The sequence below is a fragment of the Leopardus geoffroyi genome, chromosome A2 (assembly GCF_018350155.1).
Source record: "Leopardus geoffroyi isolate Oge1 chromosome A2, O.geoffroyi_Oge1_pat1.0, whole genome shotgun sequence".
Taxonomy (NCBI): domain Eukaryota; kingdom Metazoa; phylum Chordata; class Mammalia; order Carnivora; family Felidae; genus Leopardus; species Leopardus geoffroyi.
The window spans coordinates 13,679,017-13,699,002 of NC_059331.1; the positions used below are offsets into that span (position 1 = coordinate 13,679,017).

At 55.1% G+C, this 19,986-nt stretch overlaps 2 protein-coding genes and 1 long non-coding RNA gene across 6 annotated transcripts; 1 reads left to right on the forward strand and 2 right to left on the reverse strand.

Moving 5' to 3' along the window:
• Window positions 1-578: 578 nt before the first annotated feature.
• Window positions 579-7,454, reverse strand: LOC123607435. The gene is made up of 2 exons (XR_006716742.1): window positions 7,328-7,454; window positions 579-5,908 (listed from the first exon to the last, which is right to left on the reverse strand). It is a non-coding gene; the product is annotated as an uncharacterized LOC123607435 (long non-coding RNA).
• GDF15 (growth differentiation factor 15) lies at window positions 5,720-15,619 on the forward strand. 3 transcript variants are annotated; one of them, XR_006716737.1, is made up of 7 exons: window positions 5,720-6,002; window positions 7,278-8,065; window positions 8,198-8,269; window positions 14,061-14,155; window positions 14,519-14,632; window positions 14,827-14,887; window positions 15,571-15,619. XR_006716737.1 is itself a non-coding variant. In XM_045496698.1 (2 exons), exons 1-2 carry the CDS (start codon window positions 5,720-5,722, stop codon window positions 7,919-7,921), a joined length of 927 nt encoding a protein of 308 aa, XP_045352654.1. In that variant the 3' UTR covers window positions 7,922-8,176. The 3 variants fall into 3 exon arrangements, 1 of the variants encoding a protein (XP_045352654.1); XR_006716738.1 differs by lacking the exon at window positions 14,519-14,632; XM_045496698.1 differs by lacking the exons at window positions 8,198-8,269; window positions 14,061-14,155; window positions 14,519-14,632; window positions 14,827-14,887; window positions 15,571-15,619 and having other exon boundaries at window positions 7,278-8,176.
• LRRC25 (leucine rich repeat containing 25) lies at window positions 11,696-16,345 on the reverse strand. Of its 2 annotated transcripts, none has more exons than XM_045496683.1 (3): window positions 16,022-16,345; window positions 14,646-15,438; window positions 11,696-12,135 (listed from the first exon to the last, which is right to left on the reverse strand). In XM_045496683.1, the coding sequence occupies exons 1-3, from the start codon at window positions 16,343-16,345 to the stop codon at window positions 11,996-11,998; spliced, it is 1,257 nt and encodes a 418-aa protein (XP_045352639.1). In that variant the 3' UTR covers window positions 11,696-11,995. The 2 variants fall into 2 exon arrangements, with proteins under 2 accessions (XP_045352639.1, XP_045352640.1); XM_045496684.1 differs by having other exon boundaries at window positions 14,646-15,476; window positions 16,022-16,125.
• Between the last annotated feature and the right edge of the window lie 3,641 nt (window positions 16,346-19,986).

Here is a 19,986-nt window from a genome sequence, read left to right on the forward strand (position 1 = left end):
TGGCCCTGCTCCTCCAGCAGGGACTTGCTTTGTGATCCCCAGCAAGCCCTTGTACCTTTGCTGCACACACTGTCACACTTCACACATCCCCACGGTTGGCCTCACACAGCTGCCCATCTTCTCTGTGGCCAAGGAACAGGCACAGGGGCCAGTGCCTGGGGCCAGGGGTCCTCAGCAGTGGAGAGAGGTCTGAGGGGAAGGCCTGGGTCCTCCTGGGGCACCCCTTGCCCTCTACCATCTGGTGGCTGGACCTGATACCTGCCCCAAACCCCAGCACTCCAATTCCCTGCCCCCTCCACTCTGGGCCCAGCCAAGGGCCTGGGCCCCAGAGTAGCTTCATCTCTGTCTAAGTCTTCAAAGGGCCTCCAGTCTGGGGCAGACAGAGCCAAGCACAGATACTCCCAGTGCTGTGAGGTCAGGTCTGCGCTGAAGGAAAGGATGGGGGTTGGGAGCATGCGGCTGAGCCTGGAAAGGTAATGGTAGGCAAGGCTTCCTGGAGGAGGAGCTTTTTGGGTAGGGTTTTGAAGAACGAGCAGGAGTTCCCCCTAAGGATCAGGGACTGCAAAAACACTCAGTCAATCACACAACCTCCTACGGGTCTGGCCCTGTCGTTTATGCCCCATTTGAACTTCTCTCCAGTGAAAGTCTCAGTTCTTGTTTTCCGGATGAAGAAACAGAAGTGGGATGAAGGGGAATGACTTGCCTAAGGCTGTACCTTCTGGCTCCTTCTGGTCCTTTCTCCTCTGCTTCCTTTGGTTTTCAACATCTGGAGCCTTTGACCGGGCCCTCTGAGATGCGATCCAGTCTGGATGTCCCCAGACTCCAGAAGTTGCAGAAACCTTTCTAAGACACCCTGACCATGCTGCCATTGAACAAGAACTTGAAAGACTCAAACGCCAACCAGATCCTAAAGTGTGAGTGAAATCTCAGAGACCCTTTGGGGCAGTCCCCACATCTAACCAGTGGTTCTGTGTCCCAGAGACCCACTGCTGAACCTCAGTTACTCCCCATCTGTGAACTGGGCAGGAATAGCCCATCTCCCCTCATGACTGAAGAAGGAGCCAGCAGCCTCATCTGCGCAGCCACACAGGGTGGGGCTCGGTCAGCATGGGATTATTATAACCCTGCCCTGATCACAGATGGAGAAAATGAGGCCCAGAGGGGTCAGCAACTCTCCTGAAAGTGCACAGGGCCTGCAGAACCCAGAGGCAGGTGCCAGGAGGGCATCGTTCTTACCGTTGGTGGGGGTCAGGGGGGAGATATGTGCAGGGGTGAGGGGAAGGAACCTGCTTAGGTTGGTTCCAGATTTGAGGCAATCGAGGGCCAAACACTGCTAAAGTTGCCAGCAGAAGGTGCCCTCAAGAACTGGGCTATATGATCCTCTGGAAGGAGTTTGGTGGGGGAAGGTGTCAGGATCCGGAGAGCGCTCTGAACCCTCCCTGGTCTTGCCTGTGCTGTATATTTTCCAAGTAAACTTGGGTCCTCTCTGAACCTAGTAACTAGGTTGAGGGCCCTAGAATCTCAGGCCCACTCCACAGTTGTCCCCAAGACCTGGACCAGCTTGGGGGGCTGTGTGTCTGAGGATCCTAAGGGTCCAAGGAATCCGGAAGTTAGGCACCCTGTGTGGTCTGGTACCCTTCATTGCTCAGACATGGAAACCAAGATCCAGAGAGTTGAAAACGCGGTAGCTGGTTGTTATAGCCCCAGGGACTTAGCAGGCCTTCAATAAAATGTTTTTGACTTCCAGAGGAGGCAGAACCACTGTTTGGCTCTTAGTCCCTCTAAATATCAGATATACATGAATTCCTGCCAGTACTTACCAAGCACCCACTGTGTACCAGACATGGTGGTGACTGGACAGACAGAAACTCCTACTAAGATTCTAGTAGGGGAGATGAAGTGACACGTAATGAAAGAAAATGGGGCAGTGCCTGTATTAGGCAGGCTGGAGGGATATGTAGCCTGCCATGCTGAGATTCAGGGGACTAGTATGCCAGGAAGAGGAAGCAGCTTGTGCAAAGGCCCTGAGGTGGGATCCGCCTTGGTGTGTGGGAAGAAATGGGCACCCTGCGCCTAGCACATAGGAGTCCCACGAGTTACCAGTTTCTTTTTCTCTCTCCACAGGAAACCTCCAGCCTAGCATCTCTCCTGCCCATGAGAAATCCTGCTCCCACTGCCAAGGTCACTATGAGTCTTATGGTCCCCGAGGCAACACGTGGGCCTGGGAGTCAGCTCCTTGTCACCCCAGAGGTAGCATCCAGGCCCCTGGAACACCAGATCCACAAAAAGACTGGACATACACCATTTGGGATATGTCTCATAGCTTAACCGCAATGCTGCCACTTTGCCTCTAAGCCCACAGGTCAGAATGGCAGCACTTAGGGTGAGGCAGGCACTAGCTAATGTCCACATCTTGAAACTTAATTCCTAACAGATCCTGAGTGCACATTCCAACAGACCTTGTCCCCTGACTCTCTCCCTGCCTATGAGTCCTCCTTACATCCCTGTGAAGGGATGATGGGGGGTGCCATTACCACCTTTTACGGACAGGGAAACTGAAGCTCATTTATCACAAGCTGGGGGTTGAGAACTCACAGATCATGAAGGAAAACAGTCCAGCCTTTAGCTGCTCTTCCTTCCCCCAAATTCATTTCTCTTCCTTCCTCTCCTCATCAAACCTACCTTCAGCTACCCAGAGACCCACAGAAGTGCCTGCCTCCCCAGTACACATGGGGCACAGAGAAAGGGGACACGATGAGAAAGAGAGAAGCAACCCCAGGCTCGGAGAGGGGGCCGGCTCCTCACTGCTTGGGTTGGGGTCATCCAAGGGTTCAAAAGGGGTGGGGTCTGGGGCAAGTGGTTTTTGTGGCGACACACTCTGTCCTGAGGAAATCCCAGAGGAAGTCAGTTTGGAATTGGGCTCCCTGCTCCCAAGGCATGCAGTTTCCCTGGACAATACAGGAGGCATCATCTGGCTTTGGGGGAGCAGAGGTGGCTTTCTGCTTGCCTTGGGGGTACCTGACATGTTTCTGGGGCTCCCTTAACATCTCAGGTTTCTATCCCGCTCGAAATCTCTCTTTAGGACAAACTGTTCCTGCTGAAAGTGACTGTATCTTCTGTCCCCAAAGGAGGGCTTGGGCCCTACATCCTCTGGCGGTCTTCTCCCTGACGCCCAGAGTTCCTGTGAATGCCTTGTCTGAAGCCCCTGTGCCAGGGACCCCAGGGTCTGCTGGACTTTGCCCAAACTTGACACCCCGGAAGGCAAATAAAACAGCTTAAATAGGTGATTTCTCACGTCTTCGTGAGAGGTTAGCCTCCACCAGGGTTGTCCTCTGCCTGGGAGCATCAGTGGGCAGAGGGGGCCCTGATTCACAAGGATCTCTGTCCTTGGCGTGTGACCTGGTGCCCAGTTTGTGTTGGCTCTTGTGAGTTTGCTGAGTTAAGAATGGTAAGATTTCTGTACTTAATGTTCTCCTTCCTCACGACCCACACTGCTTTTGTTCTATGCACAGAGAGTTTGAGTACTTGCCTATGGTCACACAGCAAAGTGGGTGGCACTAGGATTTGAATCACGATCGTGTTGACCCACAGCGTGTGCAAAAATTCCCACTCCCTGTGTGTTCTCCCCACAGCCCTGACTCAGAATGCCATTACCACTTTTTACAGATGGGGAAACCGAGGCCCTGCCGGTTGATGCCTTGTCCCACATGTCATGGCCAGGGAGAAGTGGGCCAGAATGTCAACCCAGGCCAGCTTCTCTGGAGCTGACAAATGTCCAGTCTGTTGGGACCTGGATCAGGAAAAACTCTTTATGAGGCTTTTAAATTTGGGGGGGGGGGGAAGAGAGAAAGGAAGGAAGGAAGGAAGGAAGGAAGGAAAGAAGGAAGGAAGGAAAACAGTCCTAGACAGAGGGAACTTCAGAATCCTATCACAGGCTTAGAAATGCCAGGAAAACAGTCAGCCAAAGGCTGGTCTCCAGTGTGGAGTTGCCCCCTACAATCTTACTTGCCCCTCCTGGTTTGGTTCCCTTAAGAGAAAAGTGTATGAACAGTGCCTGCAGCGTGAACTCTGGTGAAAGTTGGCATCTCACCATTATTGATCTTGCAGGGAAAGCGCCCTCTCTGCCCCACCCACCCCAGGTGAGGTCAGACCTAGGCACTGGTGACCCTTGCTGACCTGCCCCTACCACGTTAGGATTACTCAGCACTCTCGCTCACCTTTGGCGCCTGGCCTCTGCGGAGGGCATAGCAGTGCGGCCGCACAGTGGCCCCAGCTCCTTGTCTAGTCAGTCCAGGACCCTTTTTGAGCTCTTACTGTGTGGGCCAAGCTGGTGGGGCAAGAGGCCCATCTTCCCAACAGCCCCTGTCAAGATGGTAGTGACAGTGGCAGGAGCCGGTCTGTTTACTAAGCACCTGAATGCCCCGGGCATCACAGAGGGATACTTGAGACCCATAGCTGGGCGGTAATCCCACTGCAGAGAGGCTGAGACTGAGACTCGGCGGAGGTGGCGGGGGGGTGGGGGGGTGAGCCTTGGCTGGGCTCACACAGCCAGTGGGTGCATATTGGGGGTGGCGGGGAGGCCCGACCGTGTTCCTGCAGTGTGGGGATTTGCTGTGTGACCCGCAGCAAGCCCTTGTCACCTCTTGCCTGCACACGCTGTCACACTTTACACATCCCCACGATCTGCCTCAACTGCTGCCCGTCTTCCCTGTGGCCAAGAAACAGGCACAGGGGCCAGTGCCTGGGGCCAGAGAAGGGTCTGAGGGGAAGGCCTGGGTCTTCCTAGGGCACCTCTTGCCCTCTACCATCTGGTGGTGGGCCTGATAACAGCCCTCCAATTCCCTGCCCCCTCCACTCTGCACTGGGCCCCAGAGTAGCTTCATCTCTGTCTAAGTCTTCAAAGGGCCTCCAGTCTGGGGCAGACAGAGCCAAGCACAGATACTCCCAGTGCTGTGAGGTCAGGTCTGCGCTGAAGGAAAGGATGGGGGTTGGGAGCATGCGGCTGAGCCTGGAAAGGTAATGGTAGGCAAGGCTTCCTGGAGGAGGAGCTTTTTGGGTAGGGTTTTGAAGAACGAGCAGGAGTTCCCCCTAAGGATCAGGGACTGCAAAAACACTCAGTCAATCACACAACCTCCTACGGGTCTGGCCCTGTCGTTTATGCCCCATTTGAACTTCTCTCCAGTGAAAGTCTCAGTTCTTGTTTTCCGGATGAAGAAACAGAAGTGGGATGAAGGGGAATGACTTGCCTAAGGCTGTACCTTCTGGCTCCTTCTGGTCCTTTCTCCTCTGCTTCCTTTGGTTTTCAGCATCTGGAGCCTTTGACCCTAACCAGGAAGGGAGAGAGAAAATCCCATGAGGGAGAAGGCCTCCTCTTAAGCGCTTGCTATGGAATTGAGCACATACAAATAAGTCTTTTTCTGACAAAAGCATTCTTTTCACCAGTCCACCAAGCTGGAAGGAAGTCCCCATCTCATAGAGGATACTGAGGCTCAAAGAGGCTTCTGGGGGGGAGGGCGTCCCCCACTTCCCCAGGAGAACTCCCCAGAAGGGCCTCCCCCTTAAAAGCAGCCCAAGACTCAGCCATGTATGGTCCCTGGAGTGTTTACTCTGCACCCAGAGCGGAAGGGACCAGGCAGGCGGGGGCGGACAAAGTCCGGGGATTATAAAGGCCAGTCCAGCAGCGTCCGGTGTCTCAGTTCAGAACTCAGCCAGCACAGGCATGCCTGGGCCCGGACCCACACCACCAATGCTGCTGATGCTGCTGATGCTGCTGATGCTCTGCTGGCTGCCTTCGGGAGGTGCCCTGTCTTTGGCCCAGGAGCACCTCCCGGCCTTTCCCGGACCCTCAGAAGCTCGCTCCGGTACGGATGTCTCCAGATTCGAGGAGTTTCGGAAACTCTACGAACACCTGCAGACCAGGTTGCGGTTGAACCAAAGCTGGGAAGATTCAAACCCTGACCGAGTCATCTCTGAAGCTCGAGTCCGGATACTCACTCCAAAGCGTGAGTGAAATCTAGGAGACCGGCGCCCCCTGTGCAGCTACCATCATCTAACCAGTGGTTCTGTGACACAGGGACCCAGACCTGCCACTGAGCCTCAGTTTCCTTATCTGTGAACCGGACAAGAACATCCCCCCTAGGGGCTTCGGGGGGTGGAGGGGGGGGGGAGGTGGTGGCCGGGTTTATGCCAAGACTAGGCGGGGTGTGGCCAAAGTGAGATGTTAAAGATTGCAGATGGGGAAACTGAGGCCCAGCGAGTCTCTTGAAAACTCACAGAGCCTGGAATTTCCAGAAACAAAATCGGGCGCGGGGTGGGGGGTGGGGTCCCTGTCCTTGGGTTTAGGGGTGGGGGAGGGCACGCAATCTAGGAGAAGGGATGCAGGGGCGGGGACGAGAGGAGCGCAGCCCAGGGATAGGCCGCATCTGCCGGTACTGGTTCCCAGTCTGATGCAATCCCTTGACAAGCCACTGCTCAAGTCTCACGTAGCAGGTGCCTTGGAGAGGGAGGGGGTATTTTCTCCCCCCTCCACGGAGGCTCTAGGGGGTAGAGAGGCCGGAAGGAGATCTGGGCTGCGCTAACTGGGAGGGGTTAGGGAAAGAGCGTCAAACCAGAAGGGAGCGCTATTATCTCACCCTAACCCTACGTGTGCTGTGAGACTCCAGGTTCGCCTCTTGCTCTCTCTGAGCCCGGTGACTGAGTCCAGGGCCCTCAAACCCTAGTCTGCTCCCTATCCCCAACACCTGTACCAGCCTGGGGACCTGAGGATCCTGGGAAGCCAGGCACCCTTCATTTCTCAGACATGGAAACCAAGATCCAGAGAGTTGAAAACACAGTAGCTGGTTGTTGTAGCCCCAGCCCCAGGCACCTAGTAGCCCTTCAATAAAACGTTTTTGACTTCCAGAGGAGGCAGAACCACTGTTAGGCTCTTAGTGCCTCTCAAAATCAGATCCACATGAATTCCTGCCAGTACTTACCAAGCACCCACTGTGTACCAGGCACGGTGGTGACCGGGGAGACTGAAACTCCTACTAAGATTCTAGTAGGGGAGATGAAATGATACACAATGAAAGAAAATAGGGCAGTGCCTATGTTAGGCAGGCTGGAGGAACATGTAGCCTGCCATGCTGAGATTCAGGGGACTAGTGTGCCGGGAAGGGGAAGCAGCTAGTGCAAAGGCCCTGAGGTAGGATCCAGGTTGGTGTGGGGGAGGAAATGGGCACTTGTGCCTGGTGCACATAGGCCCGTCACTGACTGACTGGCTCTCTTCTCTCCCTCAGTGCGACTTGGGCTGGGCGGCCACCTGCACCTGCGCATCGCCCGGGCTGACCTGACGAAGGGGCTCCCCGCATCCTTCCGCCTGCATCGCGCGCTGCTCAGGCTGTCCCCGACGGAGCTGAGCTCTTGGGACGTGACGCGGCCGCTGCGGCGTCAGCTCAGCCTTGGAGGTTCCGGGGCGCCCACCCTCCACCTGCGACTGTTGCCTCAGAGGGACCGCTTGCCGGCGGCGTTGCCTTCTGCACTTCCCCAGCTTGAACTGCACTGGCGGCCACGCGCGGCCAGAGGGCGCCGCAACGCGCATGCGCGCTCCAAGGACGACTGCCCCCTGGGGGCGGGGCGCTGCTGCCGCCTGCAAAGCTTGCGCGCGTCGCTCGAGGACTTGGGATGGGCCAACTGGGTGGTGGCGCCTCGCGAGCTGGACGTGCGCATGTGTATCGGCGCGTGCCCAAGCCAGTTCCGGTCGGCCAACACGCACGCGCAGATGCAGGCGCGCCTGCACGGCCTGAACCCCGACGCGACGCCGGCGCCGTGCTGCGTGCCCGCCCGCTACGAGCCGGTGGTGCTCATGCACCAAGACAGCGACGGTCGGGTGTCGCTTACGCCCTTCGACGACCTCGTGGCCAAGGACTGCCACTGCCTATGAGCGGTCCTAGTCTTTCGCTTACGGCTCGTGCGCAGTGGAAGGGACCTCAGAGGTCCTTGCCTGTCGAAGGGGCTTGTGGGTCCTGAGATACCCGATTTCCCACCACTGCTATCTACCCCGTCCGGCGGAGACCGCTGTATTTATGTTTGTATTTATTATTAACTTATTGGGGTGATCTGCCTGGGGACTGGAGGGGCTGGTCTGACGGTGTGCATTTATTTAAAACCGTGGTAATAAAAATGAAGTTGTCTGACCTGAGCCCCGATGGTTGTCCAGGATGGAGCTGGTGACCCTGGGAAGAACCTTCTGCTCCCTGAGCTCAGTTCTCACAGGGGACCTGGTATTAGGGTGAGTGGAACTGCTCAGGGAACGGGTGGTGGGGCGTTCTGGGATGCCAAGCAATTGGATGGTGCTCATGACGCCAGTGCCCCTCAAAGACACCCTTCTCTCTGTCTCTGTGCTTCTCTGTCTCTCGTTCCTCTGTTTCTGAGACCCTTCTGGGTGTCCCTCTCCCTCCATATCTCACCTCTCAGTATTCCTGCTTCTGTGGTGATACGGTCCTCTCTCTATCACTGTCCTGCTGGCTCTCCTTGCATTGGAGTCCCCTTTCCAAACACAGGCAGCCATCCGTCTGCAATCAGGCATATTGTGTGTGATGTCGCCCCTGACCTCGAAGAGCCCCATCACTTCTATTTGTGGCACATCACTCTATGTTAAGGGTACCTCTATTCTCTCAGATAAAAAGAGCTGGGCTGGGGGTGGGGGGTGGGGGGAATGGGGGGTGGGGAGGACCGCACCCTGCATGGCAGAGGCGGCCGGGAGTCCCAGGCCTCTGCCTGCACTTGGTTTCCACCAGCCCACAAACAGCGTGGCAGCCATCCCCTGCAGCGTCTTGCTCGTGGCCACCCTCGACTATCACTGGCACCGCCTGGGTTCCACTTCCAGTAACACCTCCTGCGGAAGGGCAGAGTATCCTGGGGAAGCCATCCCTCACCACCCCAGTTCCCCAAGACTAACCCGGGTCACTGATGGGCAAGCTGCTTTTTGGGGAAGTCCACTCTCCCATTCGCGGCCACAGTGTTGGAGTCCCCAGAACCCTCAGAATCTCTCCAGGCCTCCAGTGGCAGGATCACCTATGACTTGGCTCTGGAAGCTATATGAGGAAGCAGCTTGGTGGCCAGCCTGACAAGGCTAACGCCTGGCCCCAGTCCTGAGTGGGCACCACCAGGCACCAGCCTTCAGGAGGCGGTAGGCTCGTCAGAGCCCATCCCTCCCCTCCCCGTAGACTAGGCAGGCTGCAGCAAGCAGACCAGTTGGTTTCTTTTCTATCAAAACAGCAAAACACTAAAAAGGAAGTTGAGAGAATCCCACTCTTTACTATCCAAGCCACAGGCATGCCTTTCTGACACTCTGTTATTGTGTGCCTTGCACCAAGTGGAAAATCTACTCCAAGCAGCTAGTTAAAAACAAAAAATGGGGAAATAAATACATTGTGAGGAACATTTTCATGCACACTGCATCTCCAATGTTATGAGTCTTCCTACTTAGGATCTTGGAATCCCCAAGATGTGCCAAATCCAGGCCCGTCCCACACCCAACTGCCTGTCCATCCTGAGAATCTCTGATAGGAAATGTTACGGGGGGGCCTGGGGAAGAGAGTGCCTACTTCCAGCAGTGAGTGAGGTGTGTCCCCTGTGAATGCTGCCACCTAGAGGCAGGCCTGAGTGACTGTAGGTGCCCCTGAATGTATTCAGTGAATGCCCACTTTGTGTCAGGCCTTGACTGGGCACTGAGGACACAGAAATACCAAGACAGGCAAAAAAGCATCCCATTTGAGCTCAGTCGAGTGAGGAAGATAGATGAGTGCAAAGAAAAGTAATGAGAAAGTAGTGGACGGTGGTAAGAATTGTGCTGAGAAGTCAATCCAGGCCATCTATTAATGAATGGAGTCAGAGGTGATTTAGATGGTCGGCGGAGGGGGGGGGGGGGGCCTCCCTGAGGAAATGATCTATGAACTGAGACCTGGAAGAACAGGACCCGGGAGAGTTGGAGGATAAGCATTTGTGGCATAAGAACAGGTGCAAAGGCTCTGGGGTGGAAACAAGCTCAGTGTTCAACAGCAAAACTGTTGAAGATGGGGCCAGAGAGGTGGGGGCGGCGGGGCAGAAGCCACCAAATCTCATGGGTGATGGTGGGGGTGTGGGTCTAGTTGAAGAGCCATGAATTAGACATAGGAGCTGGGGAGGGCTGGGATCTGATTTATGCCAGAGGCAAGAAAGATGACTGGGGACAGGAGTGGCCACTTGAACAGTGTCTAGGGTGGGCATGCAGGGAATTAAGGTAGTAAAGACCCTCATAGTTTCCCTCTCCCACCCCAGATCATTCCCAAGTGTTGGGGAACCCAAGGGAGCCTCAAAATTAATACCAAGGTCACCCAAAGCCAGCAGATGCCGTTATTGAGCCTCTCCCCAAATAACAGCTGTTGCCTTTGCTGAACATTGTGTTGCCCATGGGCCTTTTTATCCCTCTAGGCTGCTGCTTGTCAGGCTGGTCCCCCTACCCAGTATGCGTGTCCTCTCCACTTCTCAAACACTTAACGCATTCTTCAAAACCCACTCCAGATTCCCTTCTTATATGCAGCCTTTTCTCACCTCCTTCGTTCATCTCCCTCTGGAGCCCTTGACCCCATCCCTCCCTCCAGGCCAGGCTTGACCTCTCAGGACTGAGGGTGCCTGTGTCCAGCTGTCTCCCCTAGATTGGAGGGTTGGCAGGAGCCAGGCTGGAAGCAGCTGACAGGGTACCCAGCTGAGGCATGAGAATTTGAACAAACTCTTTTTTTTTTTTTTTTTAATTTTTTTTTTCAACGTTTATTTATTTTTTTTAGGACAGAGAGAGACAGAGCATGAATGGGGGAGGGGCAGAGAGAGGGAGACACAGAATCGGAAACAGGCTCCAGGCTCTGAGCCATCAGCCCAGAGCCTGACGCGGGGCTCGAACTCACGGACCGCGAGATCGTGACCTGGCTGAAGTCGGACGCTTAACCGACTGCGCCACCCAGGTGCCCCTGAACAAACTCTTAAAAGACACTGAGACTCAGTTCCTGACAAGAAACCAAGGAAGCCTTCTTAGAGGAAGTGGCATTGAGCCTGACCTTGAAGGGTGAGTTAAGATATCTCAGCATATTAAAGCTAAAACAGCTGCAGAGACACTAACTCTAATTGCCTTGTACAGAGGGGGGAACTGAGGTCCTGTTAATGGCAGAGTCAGGACTTGGACCCATGCCCCCTGACACCCAGAGACCAGAGTTCTGCATCTGTATTAAGATATTTAACAGTGCGACAAAGTGAGAGGGGATGGCATCCTGGGCGAAAGGAACGGCATGGGCAAATGACAACTTCAGGAGCAAGGTGGAGTTGGTGGTGAGGAGGCCTATACCAGAAGGACAGAGGGATGGGAGAGGACAGTGAGCTGGGCAGGGCAGGATCACGCAGGCCTCAACCCCCAGGCTGAGGTCCTGGGGGCCCTGGGGAATCCATGGAGGGTATGTGAGCAGGGGAGGAACACAGTACCATTCATAAGTTATAATGATCCCTCTGGGGCTGGTATGGGCTGCCCTGGGGGCTAAGCCTGGGTATCAGGTACCCAGGAAGGCAGCCTAAGAGGGACAGAGGGGAGAGACCAAGGGTGGGGAACAATTCAGGAGTCTCAGAGATCTGGTTTGGGTAGCTTAAGGAAATCCCCACCTCAAGGAACCCACTCACCCTGAGCCAGCAGCCTTGTCAGCCCTGCAGTATTTACTGAGCACGTCTAGTACTCTCCCAGGAGGGTGACAATGGCATTCACAAATTGACCCTCCTGTCCCCATACCAGGGCCTCTCCTCTTCCCCTTCCAGCAGCTGTGGGAGGTGAGAAGCAGAGTGGGGGCTGGAGAGGGAGCTACAGAGCCTCCCTGGGGCTTTAGGGACAGTCCTTCTCTGTCCCCATTCCTCAGGTGGGAAAACAGAGGCCAGGGAAGAGCCAGAATGCTCCCAGTCAGCTGGAAGGCAGCAGGTGTGAGTTCAGGGCACCAAAGACTCAGTGCCCGGGGATCACATACTCCTCTTCGTCCAGTGGGGCTCGGTCCAGCGACCGCAGATTGCAGTAGACAGGCTGGGAGGCACGGTCGAGGCCCTCATAATTCATGTAGAAGTCGCTATCCTCTGATGGGTGGGCCCTGTGGAGACAAACAGATGCAAGGGGAGGGAGGACTCAGGGTGCAGGCACGTCAGCTTTGAGAGGCAAAGAAAGTTCTGGGCAGCTGAGTCCCCCCCCCCCCCCCCAGTATTTACATGTGAAGAAACTGAGGCACAGGGCAGTGTTCTCCCAGCCTCTCAAGTTTCTCTGAGGAAAGGAGGTGGGGGGGCCAGAGATTCAGGGAAGATTCCGTGGATTTAGCATTGTAATGCTGTGGCACAAGGACCTCGAGCCCATGGTCAAATCGTCTTCCCCCTTAAAGTTGAGATCAGGGGTGCCTGGGTGGCGCAGTCGGTTGAGCGTCCGGCTTCGGCCAGGTCACGATCTCGCGGTCCGTGAGTTCGAGCCCCGCGTCGGGCTCTGGGCTGATGGCTCAGAGCCTGGAGCCTGTTTCCGATTCTGTGTCTCCCTCTCTCTCTGCCCCTCCCCGTTCATGCTCTGTCTCTCTCTGTCCCAAAAATAAATAAACGTTGAAAAAAAAAAAAATTTAAAGTTGAGATCATTGCTCATTTTTTACATTAAATCTAGACTTCAGTTTCCTCTTGAAAAGTCAGAAGTTCCAGCTGCACCAGCCACATGGACACAAGTGGCTAAAGCCAAACCAGTGCCCCTTCAAATGGGAAATGTTTTCACTAGGTTTCCTGAAGCAACTGACTTTGTGGCCTCAGTACAGAAATAAATCTCGGAGTCCCAGATCCATAGAGGAGGAGGCAGTTTCTTGGCAATGTCTAGCTATGGTAGGCAAGACCCGCAGAGAAGAACTTTCCTGCCTCTGGAACATGCTTCTAGAACCCTACCCCAGGTTGGGGGGGGGGGCACCTCTTTTTTTTTTTTTAACGTTTATTTATTTTTGAGAGAGGGAGAGAGAGTGTGTGTGCATGCACACAGGCGGGGGAGGGGCAGAGAGAGAGAGGGAGACATAGAATCCGAAGCAGGCTCCAGGCTCCCAGCTGTCAGCACAGAGCTCGATGCAGGACTCGAACTCGTAAACCATGAGATCATGACCTGAGGCGAAGTCTGAAGCTCAACCAACTGAGCCACCCAGATGCCCCTGGGGGATACTTCTTTGTTACCTCTTGTAACAAAGGCTATTTGGGGCAAGTTGTGTCTATCAGTCATTCATGCTTTACAATGAATCACTCCGGGGGCGCCGGGGTGGCTCAGTCAGTTAAGCATCCAACTCTCAGTTTCGGCTCAGATCATGATCTCATGGTTTGTGGGTTCAAGCCCTGCATTGGACTCTGGGCTGTCAGGGTTGAGCCTGCTTGGCATTCTCTCTCTCTCTCTCTCTCTCTCTCTCTCCTCCCTCTCTCTGCCTCTACCCTGCTTGTTCTCTCTCTCTCAAAACAAATAAATAAGCTTAAAAAAAAAAAGAATGAATCCCTCAAAATACATAAATGCTTATGTGGGATAGACAGGACTCAGAGCCAGGATTTGTTTCCTGCCCCTGCTTTGGACTCACTGTGTGACCTTGGGCAAGTCATGCCCCTGTCTCCCAGAGCCTCCGCCAGTACAACTAAAACATAGGGTGGGAATGACACATCCGATATCATTTGGATCGCATCACAATGTTTTTGGCGGAGACTGGCCCTGAGATTTTGCTGACAGTGAGGCAGAGGCGAGCATCAGAACATGAGCTGCCTTATGGAGTCCAGTGCCTTTCAGCTCCCCACCACAGACCACTTCTGCTTTTGAGCCAAATTTGCATCTGCTTTGCATGTTCTCTCATTTCTCACCAGCAGCTTCCCAGCAGCCTCCCCACTTTGTGGATTCCCTTGCCCAAACCCATCCATGATCCTGTTCCACTCCTGCTGGGGTTCTCCCAGCCCCCTCCAGCCTCCGCTCTGATGTCTTGCTTTTCGCAAAACCGATTCACGGAAGATTCTCTATTCTCTTCCACCTCCAGGTCTTTGCCCCTGCTGGCGCTGCCGCCCGAAATTCCCTCATTCCCTCAGCCAACCTGGAAAAGTTGAACCCATCTAAGTCCAGCCAAATCTGAAGGTGACAGGGCTTTGTTGGCGGGGGGGGGGGGGGGGGGGGGGGGGGGGGGGGGGGAGAGGGACACAGCTTTCTTAGCATCTCATGTGCCAAAGGCAGATGGGGAAAGGGGAGCTGTCCCCATTTTACAGAGACTGAAACAGAGGTTCAGAGACAGCCCTTGGGTCACACAGGAACTGAGCCCAGGCCACTGACTGCTACTGCAAAGCCCCTACTCTGCCTCAGCACGCGCTTCCTCTCTCCCCATCCTTGATAGCCAGAAACTGGGTTTGCAGGTCACAAAGGGGGAAACGTGTCTCAGATACAGGAACTCAATTCTTATCCCAACTCCATGAGGTGGGGGCTGTTATTATCCCCATTTTACAGATGAGAAAACTGAGGCCCTGAGGTGAAACTACTTGCCCAAAATCACACAGCCTACAAGAGGCGGTGCGGGGATTTGAATCCCGGCCGTCTGCCTCCAGAGTGTTGCAGGCAGATGTGAGTCACTCACCCTGTTCGGCCCACTGGTGCCTGGTAGCTGGCTGGCCCACGAACACATTCTCATAGTCGGGTGTGGAGGGTCTGGGCAGGACAGCCTCTGGGGGCTTAGGGCTGAGGCCTCGGCTGCCATACCTCGGCTGCTTGCCCAAGCCAGACCTGGAACCATCCTGAGCAGCCCATGTTTTGTCCAGGTCGTGGCTGCTGACCATCCAGCGTCCCCGAAGTCTCCAGGCCAGCACTAGGCCAGCAATGGTGAGCCCAAGGAGCAGGCTACAACCAGCCACCAGTGCCCCGATGGTCATCACGGACAGGCCAGGGGGGCAGCCAACCTCCAGGAAGGTAGAGATATTGTGCCAGGCACCAGTAGCTGTGTCCAGGCACAGCAGAGGCAGCTGGCCAGAGCAGTTGTCCCGTCTGACCTGGTGCCAGGATTCTAGGACACAGCTGCAGTCAGCCTTCAGGTCAAGTTTACAGCGCATGGCCAGTGCCCTGTCCACTCGGCCCAGTGGGTTGTTTGTCACATCTAGGACCTCCAGCTTTCCCAGGAGGGCAAAGAAGGGCAGTGGTAGCTCTTGAAGACCATTCCCAGACAGGTCAAGAAGGACCACGTTCCTGGCCTGCAGAGACTGGTTCCGGGGCAGGCTCAGGCCTTGGCCGCTGAAATTCAGGCATGTGGCTGTGAGCTCTGTGGTCCAGTCCACGTCCCACGAGGACACGTTGCATGACAATCCTTGGCTGCCGGGATCCTGCAGCAGCAGCGGCAACAACAGCATCCACACCAGGGCGCCCCCCATCCAAGCAACCTAGGCAGAGACACCAGAATCCAAGCCCCGACCTTAGCCTGTGGACACTTCACCCTCACTGCCTGTGTATTAATATTAATGTCAATGTTAATATTAATGTCAATGTTAATATTAATATTATTCTTATTTCAGAGTGACTCAGGCTCCTTCGGAAATGATTAAATGCAGCCTCTAGTGTGCCTCCCCTCTGGTCGGCTCTAGCCTCTGTCTGGCCCCAGTCGTCCCCTCTGGGAAACGGGGGCGTACGTAATTCCAGGGCCCAAAGGTCTTGGAAGGCGAGGAGGAGACCCGACCCAATCAGCCCCTCCCCTTCTCCCCGTGGAGCCCCTTCGGGTTAAGTTTCCCTTCCCCTCCCCTCCCCACCCCAAATATTTCGGGCGCCCTCACTGGCCAAGACGGGACCATATGCAAAATAAGCGGTTGCCCCGGAAACGGCCCGCCCCTGGCCCAACTAATTGTTTCTTCCGGAACTGCGAAGTGTTGGGAGTCTTGGGCTGATCTGGGGTGGGGCTGCTGAAAGGAACCCCCTACAATTTGGTTTGAGGCCCCTTCTCGGACCCCAGTTCTAGCGCCTCCGTCCTACCTTTGTGGTCCCACCGCCACGCTTTTGCCTCGGCGGTGCTGGAAGGCTCTGGCGCGGGACGGCTGCGTGGTGGCTGACCTGCACGAGAGGGCCCAAGTGGTCAGCACCCTCTGCGGATTCGCTCTGGTCCCGGACGCTCCTCAGGATCCGCACCCAGAGACTCAGGGGAAGAGGAACTGGTGTCCGGGTGCAAGGCTGAGGGGAAGAATGAAGACACAGAGACACGCCCCCCCCCCTGCAAGACCTCAGGCTCAGGATTCTCACGGGAGGGGGAGGGGCGACCTGCTTCTCTCTTGCTGGAACCCAGTGACTACATGTCCCCATTAACACCCCGAATGACTGCTATCTCATCAACTCGCTTCCTGGTCTCAACTCGGTTGCCGCCCAAGCCACGCATTCACATATTCATTCAACAATCACCCATGCTGGACTTCCAGAAGGCCTCGGCTATGGCCAGGTTCTGGTGGAGCAACCCAGTCTTTGGAGAGAACAGAGCTAGCCACAGACACACCCCGTCCAGTGGAGTCGGGTCAGGGTCAGAGGGAGGGACAGAGTCCGGTAAGGGTTCCTAGAGGAGGGAGCATTAGAATTGGGGCTTCAACACGTGAGTAGAGTTTTGCCAAGAATTCCTAAAACCTGCCTTTGACTCTCCCAGCTGCTAGCCTCCCCGACAGACTCAGAGCTCCTGCTCCTCCTGTACAGTGATGCCTCCACCGTGGAGGGGGCTGCGAGGAGGGCTCCCTGGGAGAGGAGATGTTGATTTCAGGACTTGGGGGTGAGTCACAGTAGCTGGCAGAAATAAATGCATGGCAGATTCCAGGCAGAAGTCACAACAGGCGTGGAGGCCCTGCAGCTTGAGAAAGCATGGTGGGCTGGGACTGTGCATTTAGGAGTGGAGTGGCTAGATGGACAGGCTAAGAGGAGGAAGTGGTGGTGTGGGCAGGCGGTGGGCAGTGCCGGCCTCAGAAGCCAGGCTGAGGAGTGGGGCGTTATTCCCAGGGCCGTGGGGAGCCAAGGAAGATGTGTGAGCAGTGGAGGAGTGCTGTGTCCAAAGATTCCTCCAGAGTGAGCGAGCCTGCTGTCTGGAGGTGGGGAACCTGGCCAGGAGACCAGCGTTCCAGAAGGAGACAGGTACCTGAGCCAGACCCAAAGCATACTGACAAGAGTAGATGAAGGAGGGTGGGCTAGGAGAGGGTTTCCGCCTCCCTGGGGTCCTAGCGTCAGGCAGACCCAGTTCAACTCCCTTCCAGACCCTGACTCACTGTGCAATCTTAACCCCCCTGTGCCTCAGTTTCCACATCTGTAAAGTGGGATAAATTCTGAGAGCCTTCTTGACGGTGAGAAGCTGAACCCCACTCTCCCATGCTTCCCCCTCTCCTCAAACTCTGCCCCTTCCCTCTTCAGACTCAGAGGGATGGCCAAAGGTTTTGAGCCGAGACTTTTAGAAAGAGCTGGAAATTGTCGTTCCAACGCACCCAAAGGTACTTTTTCCTAACAGAAAAATTGCACATCACAACTCTGAGGCGTCATTTGTTTTCCCCTATGAGACTGGCAAAGATTCAGAAGTGTGCCGATGTTCTGCGCTGGCCGGGCTATGGGAAAACAGGGAAGCCCATGCCACGCTTCAGGATCACATGTGGCGCTGTCCCAGTGGAAGGCACACTGACCGGCAGAGGCCACGGGAGTTCCAAACACTCGTGCCTGCTGCCCCAGCATCCGCTGCTGGGACTGTCCTGAATATTTCATGTTGACAAAGTGACAAGGGCGGCAGTGGCATGAACTAACTGAGGAGTGGATACAGGAAACGTGGTGCCTCCAGACAGCGGAATGTTACTCAGCCACAAAAAGTGGTGAAACGCTGACGCTCCCTTGGTCATGGATGAACCTTGAAAACATCAGGGTGAGTGAAAAGAAGCCAGTCACAAAAGCCCACAGAGCCTGTGACTCCATTGATACAAGACGTCTGGACCAGGCAAATCCCTAGGGACAGAAAGCAGATTGGTGGTCGCCAGGGGGCTGGGGTGAGGGTGGGGCGGCAAAGCGGGGGGATGGGGTTTCCATTTGGGGCAATGGAAATGTTCTGGAGCCAGAGGTAGGTGGTGCTCACAAAACACTTTGTAAATGTACAAAATACTCACGCAATCGTTCACTCTAAGATGGTGAAAATGGTCAATTTTATGTTAAGTGTGTTTTGAACAATCTTAAAAAAGAGGGAGGGCCAAGAGATGACACGGTTAAGGATGATTCATCTCAATGTTGTTATATGGGGGGGAGAAAAAAAAGGAAGCAATCTAAGGGATTGGGTAGATGAATAATGATTTATCCATCCTGGAGGGGGCGTGCCACAGTCATAGAAACAAAATGACGGGTCTCTATGAACTGAGAAGCAAAGACTCATTTATTTTTCCCACAAACCTTTATTAAGCTCCTACTGTGTGCCGAGGCCTTAGGGAGAAGGATGAGGGGGACTTATTGAGTAAGGAGGTGGGAGAAGGGCATCCAGGGGATGGAACAGACTGTGGCAAAGGTCTGGGGAGGGGTGGAGGGGGTGGGAGCAGACCTAGGTGAGAGCAGATGTCTCCAAGAGAAAACATTAACTGAAAAAAGCCAAAAAAGTAAACTTCTAGATTTCGTGTCGTTCCTCCAGAGAAACCGTGGATGAAACATGGAAAACAAATACCCGTGGTTAGCTCGAAGCAGCGGGCAGAAGGGAGGGAGAAATTCACCACGTAGGTTTTTCATGCAAAACACAGAAATCAGCCAGCAAACACATGTAAGACACGCTGGCTTTGGGGATAAGAGGGACAGAGGGGCACCAGCCAGCTTCGGGCCTGGGTAGGGGTGGATGTCCCCTATGCCCCACACCCTGGGAGGAATCCGCAGAGTTAAGGGCTAAGTCCTCTTAGAATAGGAGGAAATGAGAAAATGAGGAAGTACCAGACACAAGGGCTGGGGGTGTTTGGGGGGGGGGGGAGGGTCAGGCGTGGGGCCTGGGATAGTGGGTTCTGGAGGTGGGTCAGGGGGACCTGGGGGTCCTGGAGTCTGGAACATTTAGAGGGGTCTGGAGTTTGGGAGGCCTAGGTCCTGGGGCTTAGGAGTCTGGAGGTTCCTGGCATTTGGGGAGGTCCTGGGTTCTGGAGCATGGCAGGGGTCTGACAGGTCTGGGGCCTGGGGGACTTGGGGTCTGGACCTGCTTGCTGCAGCCCCAGAAGGTCATGGCCAGGCTATGGGGAGCAGGGCAGCTCTGGCTCCACGGCCTGAGGGACCAGAAGCTTCCAGAGGGTACATCTCCACACTCCCTCTCCTTCCAGGCTGACATGTCCCGAGATTGAGTCTGAAACAGGTCTGAGTCCCACACGGGGCCAGTCTCTCAGCACGGAGACTTCCCAGAGATCCTTAGAGACACCTAGAGACCTTCAGAAACCCCCAGAGATACCTAAAACAACTCAGAATCCCCAAGACCCCAGAAAAACCTATAGGCCCTCACAGATAGCCCAAGACAGAGATTCCAGAGACACTCAAGGACACCTAGAGACCCACAGAAACTTCCAGAGATACCCAGAGAAACTCAGACATCCCCAAGACCCCAGGGATGCCCAGAGACCTTTAGAGACCTTCAGACACCCCCAACAATAGTCAGAAAAATTCAAAGGACCCTCCACTAAAGACAAAGATAGATATACAGAGTTCCCTGGGGGTAAACCCAGACCCAGGGCCACCAATGTGCGGCCCCCACAATTTAGCCATATTTGCCCGACACCCTCTGACCCCCATGTACCCACCTATGCTGGGTAAGGCCTCGGCCTGGGCCCTGCCCCCAATATTTCCGAGACTGGGAGCTGAAGTGGGATCAAGGGTTTGCCCTCTCCCATTATCCACCTCCCATCCTGCTCCTGGGTTCTCACACTTATCCAGAATCTGCCCCTCTCTCCACCCCTGGGGTCCAGGCCCCCAGATGTCTTGCC